At 52.2% G+C, this 14,795-nt stretch overlaps 1 protein-coding gene across 3 annotated transcripts; it reads right to left on the bottom strand.

Annotated features, from left to right (window-relative positions):
* Window positions 1-4,087: 4,087 nt before the first annotated feature.
* On the bottom strand, window positions 4,088-11,272 carry ZP3 (zona pellucida glycoprotein 3). Of its 3 annotated transcripts, XM_032459602.1 has the most exons (9): window positions 11,095-11,272; window positions 10,704-10,931; window positions 8,587-8,786; window positions 7,915-8,018; window positions 7,659-7,836; window positions 7,442-7,559; window positions 4,935-5,026; window positions 4,666-4,793; window positions 4,088-4,321 (listed from the first exon to the last, which is right to left on the bottom strand). In XM_032459602.1, exons 2-9 carry the CDS (start codon window positions 10,902-10,904, stop codon window positions 4,101-4,103), a joined length of 1,242 nt encoding a protein of 413 aa, XP_032315493.1. In that variant the 5' UTR covers window positions 10,905-10,931; window positions 11,095-11,272; the 3' UTR covers window positions 4,088-4,100. The 3 variants fall into 3 exon arrangements, with proteins under 3 accessions (XP_032315493.1, XP_032315492.1, XP_006180992.1); XM_032459601.1 differs by lacking the exon at window positions 11,095-11,272 and having other exon boundaries at window positions 10,704-11,069; XM_006180930.3 differs by lacking the exon at window positions 11,095-11,272 and having other exon boundaries at window positions 8,668-8,786; window positions 10,704-11,066.
* Between the last annotated feature and the right edge of the window lie 3,523 nt (window positions 11,273-14,795).

Below are 14,795 nucleotides of genomic sequence, written 5' to 3'. Positions count from 1 at the left end.
CCCTCAGGCCTATGAGGGCTCCCAAGCAACTGAGAAAGAATGATGTGGCCCCAGAAAGAAGTCGATTTTGGCCATGGGAGGAGGGGGAGTGGTGGTGGCCAAAGGAACTCAGATTAAAAAATAAAGTCCTTCAACTCCACTCCAGGTGTTAAGGTTTCCTGCTTCCAAGGGTTTCAGTCCTGGAACCAGCCCCCAGCTCACTCTGGAACAAGGAAAGATCAGTGTAAACCTGAGAAAAGGCAAGACACTGAAGCTCAGCGTGGCTGCTGAGGGGCTCGAGCACTTTCTGATGTTTTGCTTGGAAAGGCAGAATTCTGTTGCTTGGTGCCTCAGCTAATTGGCCTCCATCTGACACTCTGGAGGGCTCATCTGATTAGAAGCCACAGCTGCCTTGCTCATTATTTCTGATTAATAGCCAGCACCTGGCATCTCTAGGCGACGGGGCTCGCTCAGGACCCAGGTGTGACCTACACAGCCAGCAAAAACACGGTGGCCTTACAGCCATGAGGAGGGAAGCAGTCTCCCCTGAAAGCATCGTCTTATGTAAGTCCCGGGACCTTGGAACATGATTTGAACTGCCTCATCCTTCTTACTAATTCCCTTGGTGCCAGTCTGAAATAACAGATGTATACTCCCAGTTAACTCGTTGGAGAAATTTGTTTTAAATCTAAGCAATCACACTTGACCCCTAGCCCCTACCCCTCAGTTACTGTTCTTATTGTAAATTAATGCTCTGGCACCCTGGTATTAAAAAAAAATTAGACAATAGGCCCAGAATGGAGTCATCTGTGCTAAGCCCCACGTCAGCAACCAAGACTTAATATCTAACTGCAGTTTCAGCCTCCCCCAGAAAGATAACCAGTCAATCTGGAATTACTGGGCCACCGCTAGTGAAGTAATCCTCCCCATAGACCCTTTCCATCCCCCATAGGAAGGTAACCTTGCCTGAAATAATTCACTCTTTGCTAGAAACTTCCTTTTCCTGCCCCTGTCTGCTTATAAAATGCTTTCACTTTGTACAGTTCTTTGGAGGTCCTTTCTCCTCGCTGGATGGGATGCTGCCCAATGCATGAGTCATTGAATGAAGCCAGTAAGATCTTTACATTTACTCACTTGAATTTTGTTTTTAACAGTCATCTGGGATCTGAGTTGCTTAAGAGAAGGGATTGGTTGTGGTGTGTGGACAAGCCAGGCATCCTAGCCTGAAGATTGAGGGGCAGGTGGTCCCGTGGGAGACACTCTGTTCTCTTTCTGGTAATATCCAGCCTCCCCCTGGAAACTTCCGTTAGCTCCCCAGAGCTGCTTAGAATCCATTGATAAAAATTCCTGAGAAATCTCACACCTGTCAGGGAAAATGGTGGAAGACTTTAAAATGGGCAAAAGGATTACTAGGTGTTCTCTCGCACCTTTCTAGAGGATCTGATTTTATGAGTCTGTGCCTTTCCTTGTCTTGGGCTAAGGTATTTTACAAAACCAATAGTAATACAAGTAATTCTTCTCCAAAGAGATGCAATTGATTTCTGTCTGTGGAAGCCACTTTCGCCTCTCAGCAAATTCATGTCTGCATTTCTGATTGCCTTTGTAAATCTGTTTTCTGGATTCTCCTTTGAACCAGTTGTTTCCATCTTGCAGTTTCCCTTAATGAATGAGTTAAATCAAGATCTTTGATACCTTTTTATTTTGTGTTTGTATGATGGTTTTACTTTTTTCTTCATTGTTCTTTAAGATACCTCATCTCCCTTTTCCCCCTGACTACCAGGAAGGCAAAGTTTTAAGATTAAACTGTTTTTTTAAACTTATCATTGAGGAACACCCGTGGGCTGGGGCTTCAGCCTGATCTATGTGGGTGGAGTGTGGGGTTTCCCAGGAAGGCCAGCAGGGCGCACTTGGAGCCCACAGGATGTGCTGTGTGACTTCGGATGAAGTTTTAAACCCTCAAAGTGTTGATTCACCGAGTTTCACAGGATATAATAGGAAGCTTCCCCAAACACGAGGGAAAGAGGTGGCCCAAGCAAGTGGAGATGGACAACCCTCAATGCCCACCACCTTCCCTTCCCTTGCCACTGAAGCTCGACCTTGAGGCAGGAAGGCAGGTCAGGGTCCTCTGCGTTACTGCTGGAGGCTGCCTCTCCGCCCAGCCCGGGGCCAACCTCATGCTGTGTTGAGGCTCGCCTGGAAATGGGGGTGCTGACACTCAAGTTCACATCCTTGGCACACTTCCTGCCCCCACCAGACCCGGCCACTTCCTCTTTCTGCTGAGGACAGCTGAAGTTGAATGAGAGATGAGTTCCCAAGATGTTGCAACACCAAGGAACATGAGGGCAAGTCACAGATGGGTGTTTGCAGCAGGGATGGTCCCGCAGGGGGTCCGGGGAGTAGACTTTACTTACAGAGCAGCTCCGAACACACGCTGCATACCAAGTGTCATATAGAATCCTCACCATACTGTGAAGTTGAGAACGGGATGATTCTAAGCAGAAGGAAACAGGCTCGGGCAGGGGTAGAGCTGGGTGGGATGTGAGACGGGCCATCTGGCCTGGGAGCCCCACTGCAGGGCCCAGGATTCCATCAAAGGCTCTTACTCAACCTCCTGACAGTCCTAGCTTACAGATGAAATGACCTGCCAAGCTGGCAGTGGCAGGAAGCCAGTAGCCATCCTCTGCTACTCTGTTGATCTCCAACAGGGATGGTCCATCCATGGCACTCAGCCCTCCAGTGGCTTTTTTTCCATCAGCTCTACAAGGCTGCCCTCTCCATCCCCTGCCTTACTGGACATTGAGGCCCTCCGTTCCCCCAGGGCACAGGCTCTCCCCATCCTCTCTTCCCTTCACACCCACCTTCCCCCTTTTGCCCAGCTAGGACCTGCTTGTTCTTGGAGGATTTGCTCCAGGAGCATCACCTCTGGGAAGCCCACTCCTCCAACCCCCAGTCTTTTACTCCCTTACATACAGCACACCTGCTGGAGGAGCAGGACTCCTTCCTCATGCAAATCCTCTAGCCCAGTGCATGTCACACATCAGAATCAGCTGGGGGTTTTGTTAAGATGCAGATTCTTAGGTCTGGGATGGGCCCCGAACTCTGCCCTTCCTACAAATCCCCAGGTGATGCTCAATGCTGGTCACAAAACTACACTTGGAGGGGCAAGGACCTAGGCCTTCCTATACTTCTGAGACCCCGAAATCAAACACATCCAGAGCAAGGTTTTGTGTAAGTGCCCTTTGGTCCCAAGCAGTTTATACGTAACAGACCCGGCCAGCAGGCACCAGCCTCAGGCTCTGGGCAGGTAACTAGCCAGGCTGAGATTCCAGTGAAGGTGATCCTCACCCAGTGAGAGTGAGTCACACAGCCGTGAAATTGGAGCCAGCTCAGGGCCAGCCCACAGTGCCCTCAGCAGAGGGAGCGTAGCCACCTCCCTTGGAGGCACCATTCCCTTGCTGGGCACTCCCAGTGGCTGTGGCAATCACAGCAGCTTATGTGGGGGGGCCATAGGCAGCTCCCCTCAGTGACAGGAAGCCTTAAAGCACCCACCTCAGCTAGTGGCTTGGCCACGGCACGCTCCTCCCCCGGAGGGCTCTCAATAGCAGCTTCAGGTCCAAGGTAACCACCGCCCAGACCACTGCCCTAGACCATCGCTTCTGGCTTTTAGGCTTCTAGTGCATAGACATGTGGCTTTCTGCTTGCTGCCATTACAGAAGGGGACCAGAAGTCCTTTCCCCCTGCCCCATCCCCAGAATCAGACCACCAGGGCCCAGAGACACAGGATCCTTTGCCAGCCTAGAAGTGGGGCTGGCAGGGCCCATCCCACTTAAGCCCCCAACCCTTCTCATCTTGGCCTCCTTGGAGACATGGGATTACAGCTGCCCCTGGGGAACCCAGCCCTGGCCCGAGGAAGGACACGATGCCCCAACCCAGGAAAATTCAGGCTTGCCTTCAGACCAATCTGGCCTCTCCACAGTATAGACTCACTAAAGGCCCAACAGTACTTAGATTTCACCATTTGAACCCATGACACTCATGGTTTGTCCCCTGCCCCAACATAGCCACTCCCGATTCACCCCTGTCTAATCACTGTGCCACACCCCAGAGGTCACTTTCTTCTTTTATTGTGAAGCAGACACAGGGCATATCACAGAGTGGGAAGCGGCCCGACGCCGCCTGGTGACAGCCAGGACAATGGTAGCCAAGGTCAGGGACAGCACAACGGCCAGGCCCACACCCAGCGTCACAGAGGTGGGAGAGGAGGTCGACCCTCCCATGCCGTAGTCACTCGTCTTTCCCAGGAAAATCAGTGGCCCCACTGTGACATCTGCTTCTTCTGTCACTGAACGACAAGACATCCAAGGGTCACGTCCGTCCCCAGCCAGGAATCAGGTGAGGAGTGCTCTGCTCAGTGGGCTCACCTAGTAGGTTTTGTTCTGACAACTGCATTCTTCTCTCCCACCCCCTCCCTGATGATGCATCAGACCTCCAGGGTGACTGCACAATGGCCTTGGCCAACATGGGGGTGAGGGCTTGGAGCCTCTTAGTCCTGGGACTGTATCCCCCTAGGGGTAAAGCAGCCTTAAATGGGGGACAAGGGAGAAGAATGTCACCTGTTGGAAGTGACAACAGGTACCCTAGATGGAGGAAAGGGCATCCTGAGGCTGGGGCCCTCCTGAGACCTACCGTGCCTGCGACTGCGGGAAACAGACTGTCCCTCCAGGCGGGACAGCCTCCTGGAACGGCCTGGAATGCCACAGCGCCCTTCGTTACAGCATTGACAGATATCAGCAGGGCCTTCTACCGGGGACCATCTGAGAGGGAAAGATCAGAGCATCAGACAGCCGTGTGGCCAGCTGGAAGCAGTTTGCCAGAGGGGCGCACATGGCGAGGAATAAACATGAGGGTGGCCGGCTAGGTTTTCTACCCTGTCATGTCCAAGCTGGTCTTCTCACCTATTGGAGGACTTGCTGAAGGAACAGGCTTTGTTCAGTTGGTCCGGGACTCGGTCAGCTGGAGTGACCTTCAGATGGCAGGTGATATATATCTGGAAATAACAGCTGTTACGAGGTGGCGTTCTAGGCCAAGCAGTGACTAGTAAGCCAGTTCTTATAGAACCCTTAACCCCTGAGGTTACAGAACCTCACTTTACAGATGGGACAATGGAGGTTCAAAGGTTAACTTGCCCACAAGTTTAAAGCAAGTAGCAAACTGGATTCTCATTTGGAACCCATCATCCTTGTTGGTCTAAGCTCTTTCCAAACCTATCCATCACTTAGCATGTCCAATGCCCCAGGCCCATTAAGTCAGAACCTCAGGGACAGGGATCCAGCCCAAAGGAACTGAAATTCCACCTGACCAGCTGGAGTAGGTGGAATCTGGATAAAGCCAGAGCTCAGGTCAGCCTGGGTCCCCCTGGCAGAAGCACCCACAGCTATAGGCCCTCCTTCATAGTCTAGGGTGTCAACACTGCCAAACCTGAGAAGGCACTGATGTTTTACCGCCTTTTCTGAAGCCTTCTGCAGAACCGCAAGCCTCAGCCACCACCTAGTGGCCAACAGCACCAACAGGGAAACCATTTCGGAAACTTGAACGAGCCAAGAGGCACTTCTGGCTGCCAGCCTTCTATCTGCCCCACTGCAGAAGGGCTTCCTGGTCCTTTAGGGTCTTTATCCCAGGAAGGGAATGGCTTTGACCTTCAGCTTCTTCCCAGTGCGTATGTCTGATGCAAAGTGGGAGCCCAAAGTGGTTCCCCATTACATTAGCATTAGGGTAAGGTTTCTTTCTCCCTGTCCTAACAGACTCAGTTGGCCAGGCCATCTGCCCACGTTGAGGGAGAGCCTTTCCAGAGCTCAGGCTTCTTTCCATCGATCAGGATCATCCCCTGGTCTTAAGGACCCCCAATCCTTGGAGAGGCAGATACTAGCTCATGTTTCCACCCGGGGTCAAGGCCACCACCTGCATGAAGCCTCACCCTCCTTCCTCCCCAGTGGACCATCTCTGAAATCAAGTCAACCCCCTGCTCCAACTAGGATCCTCTACCCGAGGACTCACAAGGCCACTGATTTGGAAACCAGGACTTTGAGTCTGTCCTTTGTCTCCAGCCCCATTCAACCCAGGACCTGCCATCAGAAAGCTCCAGGTCACCTCCCCATAGCTTCAGTTGTGCCCCTCCTATCTACCTTCTGTAACAAACTGCAAGGCAGGATAAGGTAGCATCAGCGCGGTCTGCACCTTCACACGGCTCCTCGCCCCTCAGTGCCACCTAGCTGGTGAGCTTCTGGCTCGTGGTTTGTAAACTTAATTGCTTAGAAGCCCCAGGGAGCTTAAGTGGCTTCTGATGCATTTCTAAGACAGCCTAGTGACTAGACGTAGTACAATACTACTCGTAGAACCTCGGTGGTAGGTATGGAGCTGTTTATAGCTGTTAGTGCTAGAATTCTTCCCATTTCACATGTTTGAAGATTTAATAAAGTGGAGAGTTGATGCCAGGTCCCAGCCCAATTAAGTGAAAATATATGGGACTACACACAAGTATCAGGAGTTTGATGACCTTTCCAGGGGGTTAGTTCAGAGCCAGAGTTGGAAAAATCCCTCCTTTAATCACTAATCCTGCCTGATCAGCTATTCCAAACTTCCCCTAACCCCCCACTCCTATGTCGAGAAATTTATTTCAAAGCTACTCGGATGTTTCTTTGTAAGAATTAACCAGCACTTTCTGGCTGGAGGCCAGCCCTACCCGTGCTTCCTGCCCCAGCCATCAGGCACAGTCCATGTCTTAGCTCCCCACCCTTCCCTTACTTAGTGTCAAGTTGGGCTTCTAGCTGAGCAGTTCTCAAACATCCACAGCACCCAGAGACTTGTTGCGGATGCAGATTCTAGGCTCTCCTCCAAACCTACCGGACCAAACCCTGAGGGTGGGGCCCAGCGGTCAATTTCAACGAGCCCTCCAGGTGATGCTGATGCACTCAGGTTCCCACAAGTCACTGGTCTAGCCTACGATCAAGTTCAAGTTCAAGAGGCTACCTAGTATGAAAAGGTCATACCTGCTTTCCTTGCCCTTCCAGAAAGCTCCAGGAAGGCCGACATCTGTTCTTAACTCTTACTCCACCCATCGGGGTTCTGGCCCTGCTGACCTTGGTGAGGACAAAGTCATTGACCTGGTCGCCAGGTGCTGTGGTTGTTGGGGCTCGATCTCCTGAGTCCCTGTTCTCCTAGTTTGTTCTGTTTCTAGAATCCCTGACTCTCTCCACCCTCCACGGGTTTTCTCCCAATCTCTCAAAGATCTCACTAGAGCGCATGGCTTTATCTACTTGGTAAGTTTTCAGAGTTAACTAGGACGGTGCAGATCTGCCAAATCGCTGCTTAAAGGAGACAGCAGGTGAGTGACAGCACCAGCTAGTGAGACTGGTCAGCCTGACCCCGTCGTTCAACCTTATTCCAGGCTATTAAAAGCCATTACCGTGTTTCTGGAGTCATCAGCAAAATGGAACACGTCCACCGTGAACTGGAGTGTCTCTGGCCCAGGTCTGGGTGCTTTGAAAGCAGACGAGGCATCGGTGAGACCATCCACGAGACAACTTTGAGGAGAACAAACAAAAAAATGGAGTTAGAGATTGAGGCAGGTGACAGGTCAGGTCATGTCACAAGAGTTCCCCAGAAAGGTAGCCCAGCCTCACCCGTGAAAATCCACGACGGTGTGAGAAGGAGAGGTGTTCCAGTCCGGCGTCGGCGTGGCCACACAGTGGTCCACGAACAGTCGCAGTGGCACGTGGCTGCCAGTGTGGACTTGGGCCTGGAGGTGGGCTCTGTCTCCCAGCTGGAAGGTGGGTGTCATCTTGTCGGCGCTCCAGTCCTCTGAAAGGCACAGTCGGGGTGATGGATGGCCAGAGCTCTCCCGGCCAGCTGCCCTGCCAGCCCGCCCTCCTTTCTCACCCTCCATCAGGCGCAGAGAGAAAACCAGCTTCTCCTCTGAGAACACCGTGGTCCTGAAGGGCACCCAGGTGGGCAGGATGGCCCAGCTGCTCACGTTGCCCTGCCTGGGAGAGAACGGCAGCTGCCCACCCGGCCTGGGGCTCCCTGGCCTGGCCCCACGTTGGAGGGGATCTTGCCTCTACCTCATTGCAGGGTCCTCAGCGGTGGCCCAGCCAGGTGGCTGAACATCACCTGAAGCCTGAGCCTGTTCCTGAACCTCCCAATGCCCCTGAACCTCCCAAACTCAAACATCTGTGAAGGGCCCACCCCTCCCAGCCATGAGACATCCAAGCTGCAGCACAATCACAAATACATCTCAGGTTGGTTTGGTTTCTAGACCCAGATCTGCCCTCATCCAGGTTAACTGTGGAGGCTCAGGCCATTGAGACACTGAAGCTGTACCAGGACAGGAGGGCCCTTGGGGCAGGCAGATGTCTCCAGGTGCCTGCCCCGCTGAGTCTCATGGAAGAGGCCCCCCAAGTGACCCATCTACTGAGAGAACCACACCTCAGGTATCTGGGCTAGGAAAAAGCATCCCAGCCTGTGGGCCACCCAGCACCGGCTGCAGCCATGAGGACAGGCCCACCAGGACTGGGGACAGCGACCACAGCCCAAGCACTTCCACCTTCTCACAGCCATGGTTCTAGATGGAGGCTGATGTGCTGGCCGAGGGACCTCTGCACCGGAGCAGCGACAGGCCCGTCCCACACGGACCTGGGGTAGCGGCACTCGATGGGAACCTCGGCGTGGTTAGTCCTCAGGATGGTCAGGTTTTCCGCAGGGCGGGGGTTGTGGAGCAGAAAGGTGCTGTACACCAGGGCATCCTCGGTCACCTGAAGGAAAGGGGAGGCCTTATCCCACCAGGCACCACCCGCCCCAGGTGTCCCCGACCCTTGCAAGGGGCAGGGAGGGCCGGTAACTTGTGGAGGAGAGAACACAGGCCCTGGGTTCAAAGCCCGCTCTGCCACTGACCCCAGGAGAAGCTGGACAGGAACCACCTTTGCACCTCTCTTCACCCCAGCATGGTGACACCACCACCGGGGGTCTAGATCAGCTCTGTCACCCCCAAGCAGCGTCTGATGACCAGACATCGGGTATGTGCTTCCTTCTCAGGCTGCCACCCCCACCAACACACATGCACCCTGTTTCCTTTCCCAGGGGACGCTTGGAGCCAAGAAAGTCCCCAGGAAGGAGCCAGAAAGTTTCAAGAATTTTAACTCTTTGCCACAGCAGTGAACACTTAACTCACCCTCCCACTTCTGACTTATTCTCAAGCCCATTTCAGAAGTGGAAGCGGGTTCAGTGGTTCCCTGAGGCAGGGAGAGCACAAGGAGGTGCTACCGGGGCAGTCTGCATCACCAAGGGCCCCTGGCGGCTGCCGGGCCTGCCCTCACCACTCCCGCTTCACAGGAGAGTCCTAGCTTTCTATGAACCAGTGCCCCACGTGGACCTGCTGCTATTTGTGGGGCCCAGAGCAGAGTGAAAATGTGGGGCTCCCAATTCAAGAGGAAAGAATTTCAGGACAGCAGAGCATCACTAAACCAAGCGTGGGCCCTGAGGGACAGCACAGGTGGCGTTCCCAGCACTCACATGATTCTTATCAGGCGAGACTGGGAACACTGCCCTGGGGAAAGGAGTTTCCAAGCCGTGCTCAGTCAGAGTCACCTGGGGATTCTAAAAGATGCTGATGTCTGGCCCCCACTTCCGTGTGGATTTAATATGGGATATGGGACTCAGGAGTTTTAAATGCTCCCCAGGTGATTCTAATGCCCAAAGATTGGGAATTACTAAATTAGAATAATTCCTTAAATAACTCCTGCAGCTTCTGCCGCCCTTCCCTCGCCCCAGAAAACAAGGGGCAGGAGACTTCAAGGGGGACCCTGGGGACCATACTAAGACCACAGTGCCAGAAGGGGACTTCAGGAGCTGAACTTGCCCCTAGCCAAGCTGAGACCTGAGTCCAGGGTGAGGTGGGTGGAGGGTGGGCATGACAGCGGGGAGGACAGATCTCTGAGGGGCAGCAGGGAGTCAGTCCAGGGAACAGTGTACCAGCTGTGCCCAGTCCGCCCTGCAGTGCTGGAAGGCCCCGTCCAGTCATCTGAGGATCTGTCCCCCTCCCCCTCTACTCGGAAGGGATCTGGCCTGAATTACTCAGCTCTCTTCCTGCACATGCGTCCTACGGACCCCCAACTTGAGACTGCCCCCCACGGGACCCACTCGGAGCCTGTTTCAACATAGGTGACCACAGTGCCCTTTGCCCCCTCCCTCACCGCATTTAGTTCAAGGCTTCAAAGCCATTAAACATGAGCGAGGGATGCCAGAATTCTTTTTCTGTGACGACTTCTGGGCTTTCTGAGGTGCCAAAGTTCATCTCTTCCATACATGTGTCTAGGGCCCCAAGCAAGGGCTGGGCTACCCGCGGGGCATCGTATCACGCCCCCTACACCAGCTATAGCTCTCCTAGATTCCTTCCGGGGGTCATAAATCCTCAGGAATCAGAATGGGGGTGCCCGGCCTGGCCCAAAGTGCACCGCCACCTCTGGACTCCACCCCACCTACCCAATTTCGGCAACTAGAGGCATGAACTCCCCCACCCCACCACCAAGGCCCAGCTTCAGGCCTCAGCTGCCCCACCCTCGGCCCACCTCCCACGGGCTCTACATCCACACTCCCCACCACCACTGACCACCTCCTCCCATGTCATCCCCCTGGAGCTAGCGCTGCAGGGGGGCTGGGGGGAGAAGCCTCACCTGCATGCCATTGCCACACTCATGCAGCCCGACCTCAAACCTGACCGCAGTATCTGTGTCCGCAGAGACCAGCGGCTCACAGCTGTCAGGGCCCAGGGTGAGGTCTGCAGGCCTGATGAGCTTCCCGGTGCCGAAAAGGTCCTTGTTGACAGTGACCACCAGCTGGGCCTCCAGACACTCCACCATCACGGAAGGCGGCATCGATGGCACGAACTGCTGGGCTTCATCCTGCCAGACAGGCTGGGGGTTGCAGAGCTCCGTGCTTCCCCAGAGCAGAAAGCAGATGAGGAGCCCAGAGTGCGACCCCATGATGCAGATGAAGCCACTCCCACTGGTAACTCCGGGGCGGCACCAGCCCTGCCATCTTATACCCCGGATGATGGCTACTCACACCTGGGCTCCCGGTGGCCTCCCTTCCCGCAGCCAATCCAGTTGGCTAGGCCCTTGTGGCTCAAAGTGGCTCTGGGTCCAGCAGCATCAGCATCACCTGGGAGCTCGTTAGAAACGCAGACTCAGCCCCACCCCAGACCGACTGGTTCAGGATTTGTTTTTCTGCTATCTCCTCAAGTGATCTGGCTTCACATTAAGGTTTGAGAAGCATGGGCTGGCAGCCTGGTGGACCATTAATTCTCACGCCTTCCCTCCCTCCACCCCCAGGTGTCCATCCTTTCCTGGTTCTGCCCTCATCACCCAGTGAGGGAGCCTGAGAGCTATCCCAGGTCACTGGGGGAGACCAAGAGAAAGGCCTGGAGTGAAGGAGGAGGTGAATTTGATCGGAGATGGGAGCTCCTTCCAAGTGAGAGAACAGGCGGCATCGTTAGGAGACCAGGGAATGTTATGCCCAACTTTGAGGGAGGCAGCAGGGACGGTCAGCTCAGGCAGAGGCAGCTGTGTGAACAGAGGTGTGGAGAGGGCCCGGGGTGGGCTTAAGGGGAAAACTCAGGAACTCGGAGTTGCTGGAGCCCCAGATCCTCAGGGGGTGAGAGTGACAGTTTAGGGGGCTGGGGAGATGGGTGGAACAGGTGCTGGGCTGAGATGCTGGGCTTTGCTCTGCAAGGTGAGGAAGGCCGATCTGGTCTGGGGAGGGGCAGGACTGGAGACTAGTGTCAGGAGGCTGCTGCACCAGTCCTGGTGGGGCAGGTGGGGAAGGACTGCTAGGGTTCAGCGCTTCCTCACAGCCTGCTCTGCCCCGGGCCTGGATGAAACTCCTCTGAAGAGGAGAAAAAAAATACAAGAAATGTATGGCATTGAATTCCTAGTGGCGGAAATATGCAATCTCTTGCAAATGCTTGCTTTTAAAGTAATTGAACCATAGGTTGAAGTTGCTTAAGTATACCCCCTTAGTTTTGTTTTGTTTTGTTTTGGTTGGGGGAGGTAATTAGGTTTATTTATTTATTTTAGTGGAGGTACTGGGGATTGAACCCTGGACTTCATGCATGCTAAGCACGCACTGTAATACTTAACTGTACCTACCCCCTTGGTTTTGTTTTTTTAATACTCTAGTTTACTTGTGTGAAAATAAAGTGAGGGGAGAGATTAGTCCGACAACTTCCTTTGACCCTATTAACATAGATGAGGGTGGGATGGGGTGGGGGTGGAGGAAGCCAGCAGAAAGAAGCAGGTGAGAGTTTAGGTTCCAAGCCGGTGGGGGGTGGTCTACCAGGGCAGAAAACCTCCCATCTGGGTTTCCTGCCCAGCAGGCCAGGCTGAGGGAGGGAGCCAGCTGTGGCCTGAGGCCCCTGAGGAACAGCCAGCTAGAGAGACTGTGTCCCCTGTTGAGGAAGGGACCCCTCCATACCTGTTACCCAGAGCGTTTTCACGGATTGTACTGGGAGTAGGGTGGGGTGGGCTGGGGATGAGCCACTGGGGCCTCCCTAAAGCCTCACATCATCCCTCTCCGCCTCCGAGTTGACCCCCTTTAGAGGGCTTCAGGGAAAAACAATATATAAAGAAATTGGTGAGAGGGTTGGTGAGGCATGTACTGATGGGGGAGGCTGGATGAGGGTCTCTGTATGCACACAGGGTGGTAGTGAGCATGTGGTGGGTGGACTGTGTTCCCCTTTTCCAGGAAGAGGACTAGCGACACCACTAGGAAGCATGGCCCGTGCAGCCCCAGCCCAGCCCAGCCCAACCCAGCCCAGATTCTGGGTCTTTTGCATTTTTCTGAGATGTGCTGCCCCCTGGTGGCCAGAATGCGCCAAAGCAGGGCCATCCGCCTAGAGCGTTTCCCTTAAAATTCTTCAGAGCCCAGATAACTGGTTTCTAAAAACCATTCCTCTCTAAAAGCAGGAACCAGGTCTCCTTGGAGAAATGGCTGACTCCAGGGCTAGGGCCAGGAAGGTACAAGGTGAATCTGGAATATCTTATGCCAAAAAATGCGCACAAAATGAGGAGGATGTGAACAGAGGAGCCAAATTAATCGGGTAGGGGGAGGCACTGGACAGTTGGAGACAGCTGTGCATCAGAACGAACAAGGACAATAGGTACTAAACATTGAATAAAATAAGAATTCGTATGTGTCCATGCTGATGATAAATACATACATAAATACACACAAATGGGAAAACTTTTCCCATAAAAGGGAAACTTCCTTATAGTACGATGCCAACTAATAATCATAGAAGGAAAAGTAGATTCAGAAAATAGCCATTTGCAATCATCATAGTTGTAACAAATTCAGGCAAGAAGTACTAGGGCATGTTAAAAATTAGCTGATGATGTGATGGAGATGTTAACAAACTATCATGGTCATCATTTTGCCGTGATCTCTATGCATATTACATATATTACATACAGAGAGGAGAGAGCATGTGCAACAAAATGTTCACATTTGCTGTATCTGGTATTGTTTGTTTTATGAGGGGGAGGTAATTAGGTTTCTTCATTGATTCCTGCTTGGAGGAGGTACTGGGGATTGAACCCAGGACCTCTTGGGTGCTAATCATGTGCTCTACCACTTGAGCTACACCCTTCCCCCACATTTGCTATATCTGGGTAAAAGATAAACAGGATTTCAAAATAAAAAGTTAAAAATAAACCCTTTCTAGGTCAGATTCAAGTGAAAGACAAGACAAAGGGATCCATTTTCAGAAGAAGGCTGTTAACCAGTTTCCAAAGCAATGGCTGAAACAAAATATGAGGTCCCTGGGTATACAACAAAGGTATATCAGATATTTGGGGAATAATCTATAAAACTATTGAAAGTCTTCAAAAAATACCTAAATAGAGATTTCATATTCATAGATGGGAAATACAATCTCAAAGATGTCAATTCTCCCCAAATTAATATATAAGTTCCATCAAAATCCCAACAGGTTGTGTGTGCGTGTGTGTGTAACTTACAAAATGATTCTAAAATTTACATGGAAGGCTAAGGGCCAAGGAAACCAAGACTTTTGAAGAAAAAGAACAATGTGAGAGACACACCCTAATGGATCCTAAGACATATTACAGAGCCGCAGTAACTAAAGCAGGGTGCTGGTAGAACCAGAAAAAAAAAATGCAGTGGAATAGACGAAAGAGCCCAGAAACAGCCACCTGCGTAGGTGGAAACACAACACACGACACAGGGAGCAGATGGACACTCAGAGGAGCTGTGACAATGATCACCCATGTGGGAAAAAAACTGGATTTCTGCTTCCTACATAAAAATGAATTCTAGAGAGATTAAAGAGATGAATGTGAAAGAACCAAACTTTTAAAACTCTTAGAAGGAATTACAACCTCTCAGAACCGAGTGAGCTGAAGGGTATTTGCTAAATATGATTCCTACTCCCTCCCCCTAAAAAATGTACAAATCATAAAAGAAAGGTGACTTTGGGAGACAGTTTCATAAATAATGATAAAAATAGCAGTAATAATAATAATTACTATTCCTCATTTACTCCCAATACCCTGGGACTAGGCTGAGAACCCTCACCCTTATACCCATCTGGGGAAGTGTCACTGGTCCCACTGTATAGATGAGCAAAACACTCAGAGAAATGGTCCCCAAGGTCACACAGCCAGGATTCAATCCCAGACCTATAGGACTCCAGTTCCTGCTTTTTTGTCTCTACACCTTACTGTCTCTCTGACACTTAAATGTTAATA

The sequence above is a fragment of the Camelus ferus genome, chromosome 18 (assembly GCF_009834535.1).
Source record: "Camelus ferus isolate YT-003-E chromosome 18, BCGSAC_Cfer_1.0, whole genome shotgun sequence".
NCBI lineage: Eukaryota > Metazoa > Chordata > Mammalia > Artiodactyla > Camelidae > Camelus > Camelus ferus.
The sequence above is the reverse complement of the archived record's forward strand: the minus strand, read 5'-3'. Positions and strand labels throughout refer to the sequence as shown.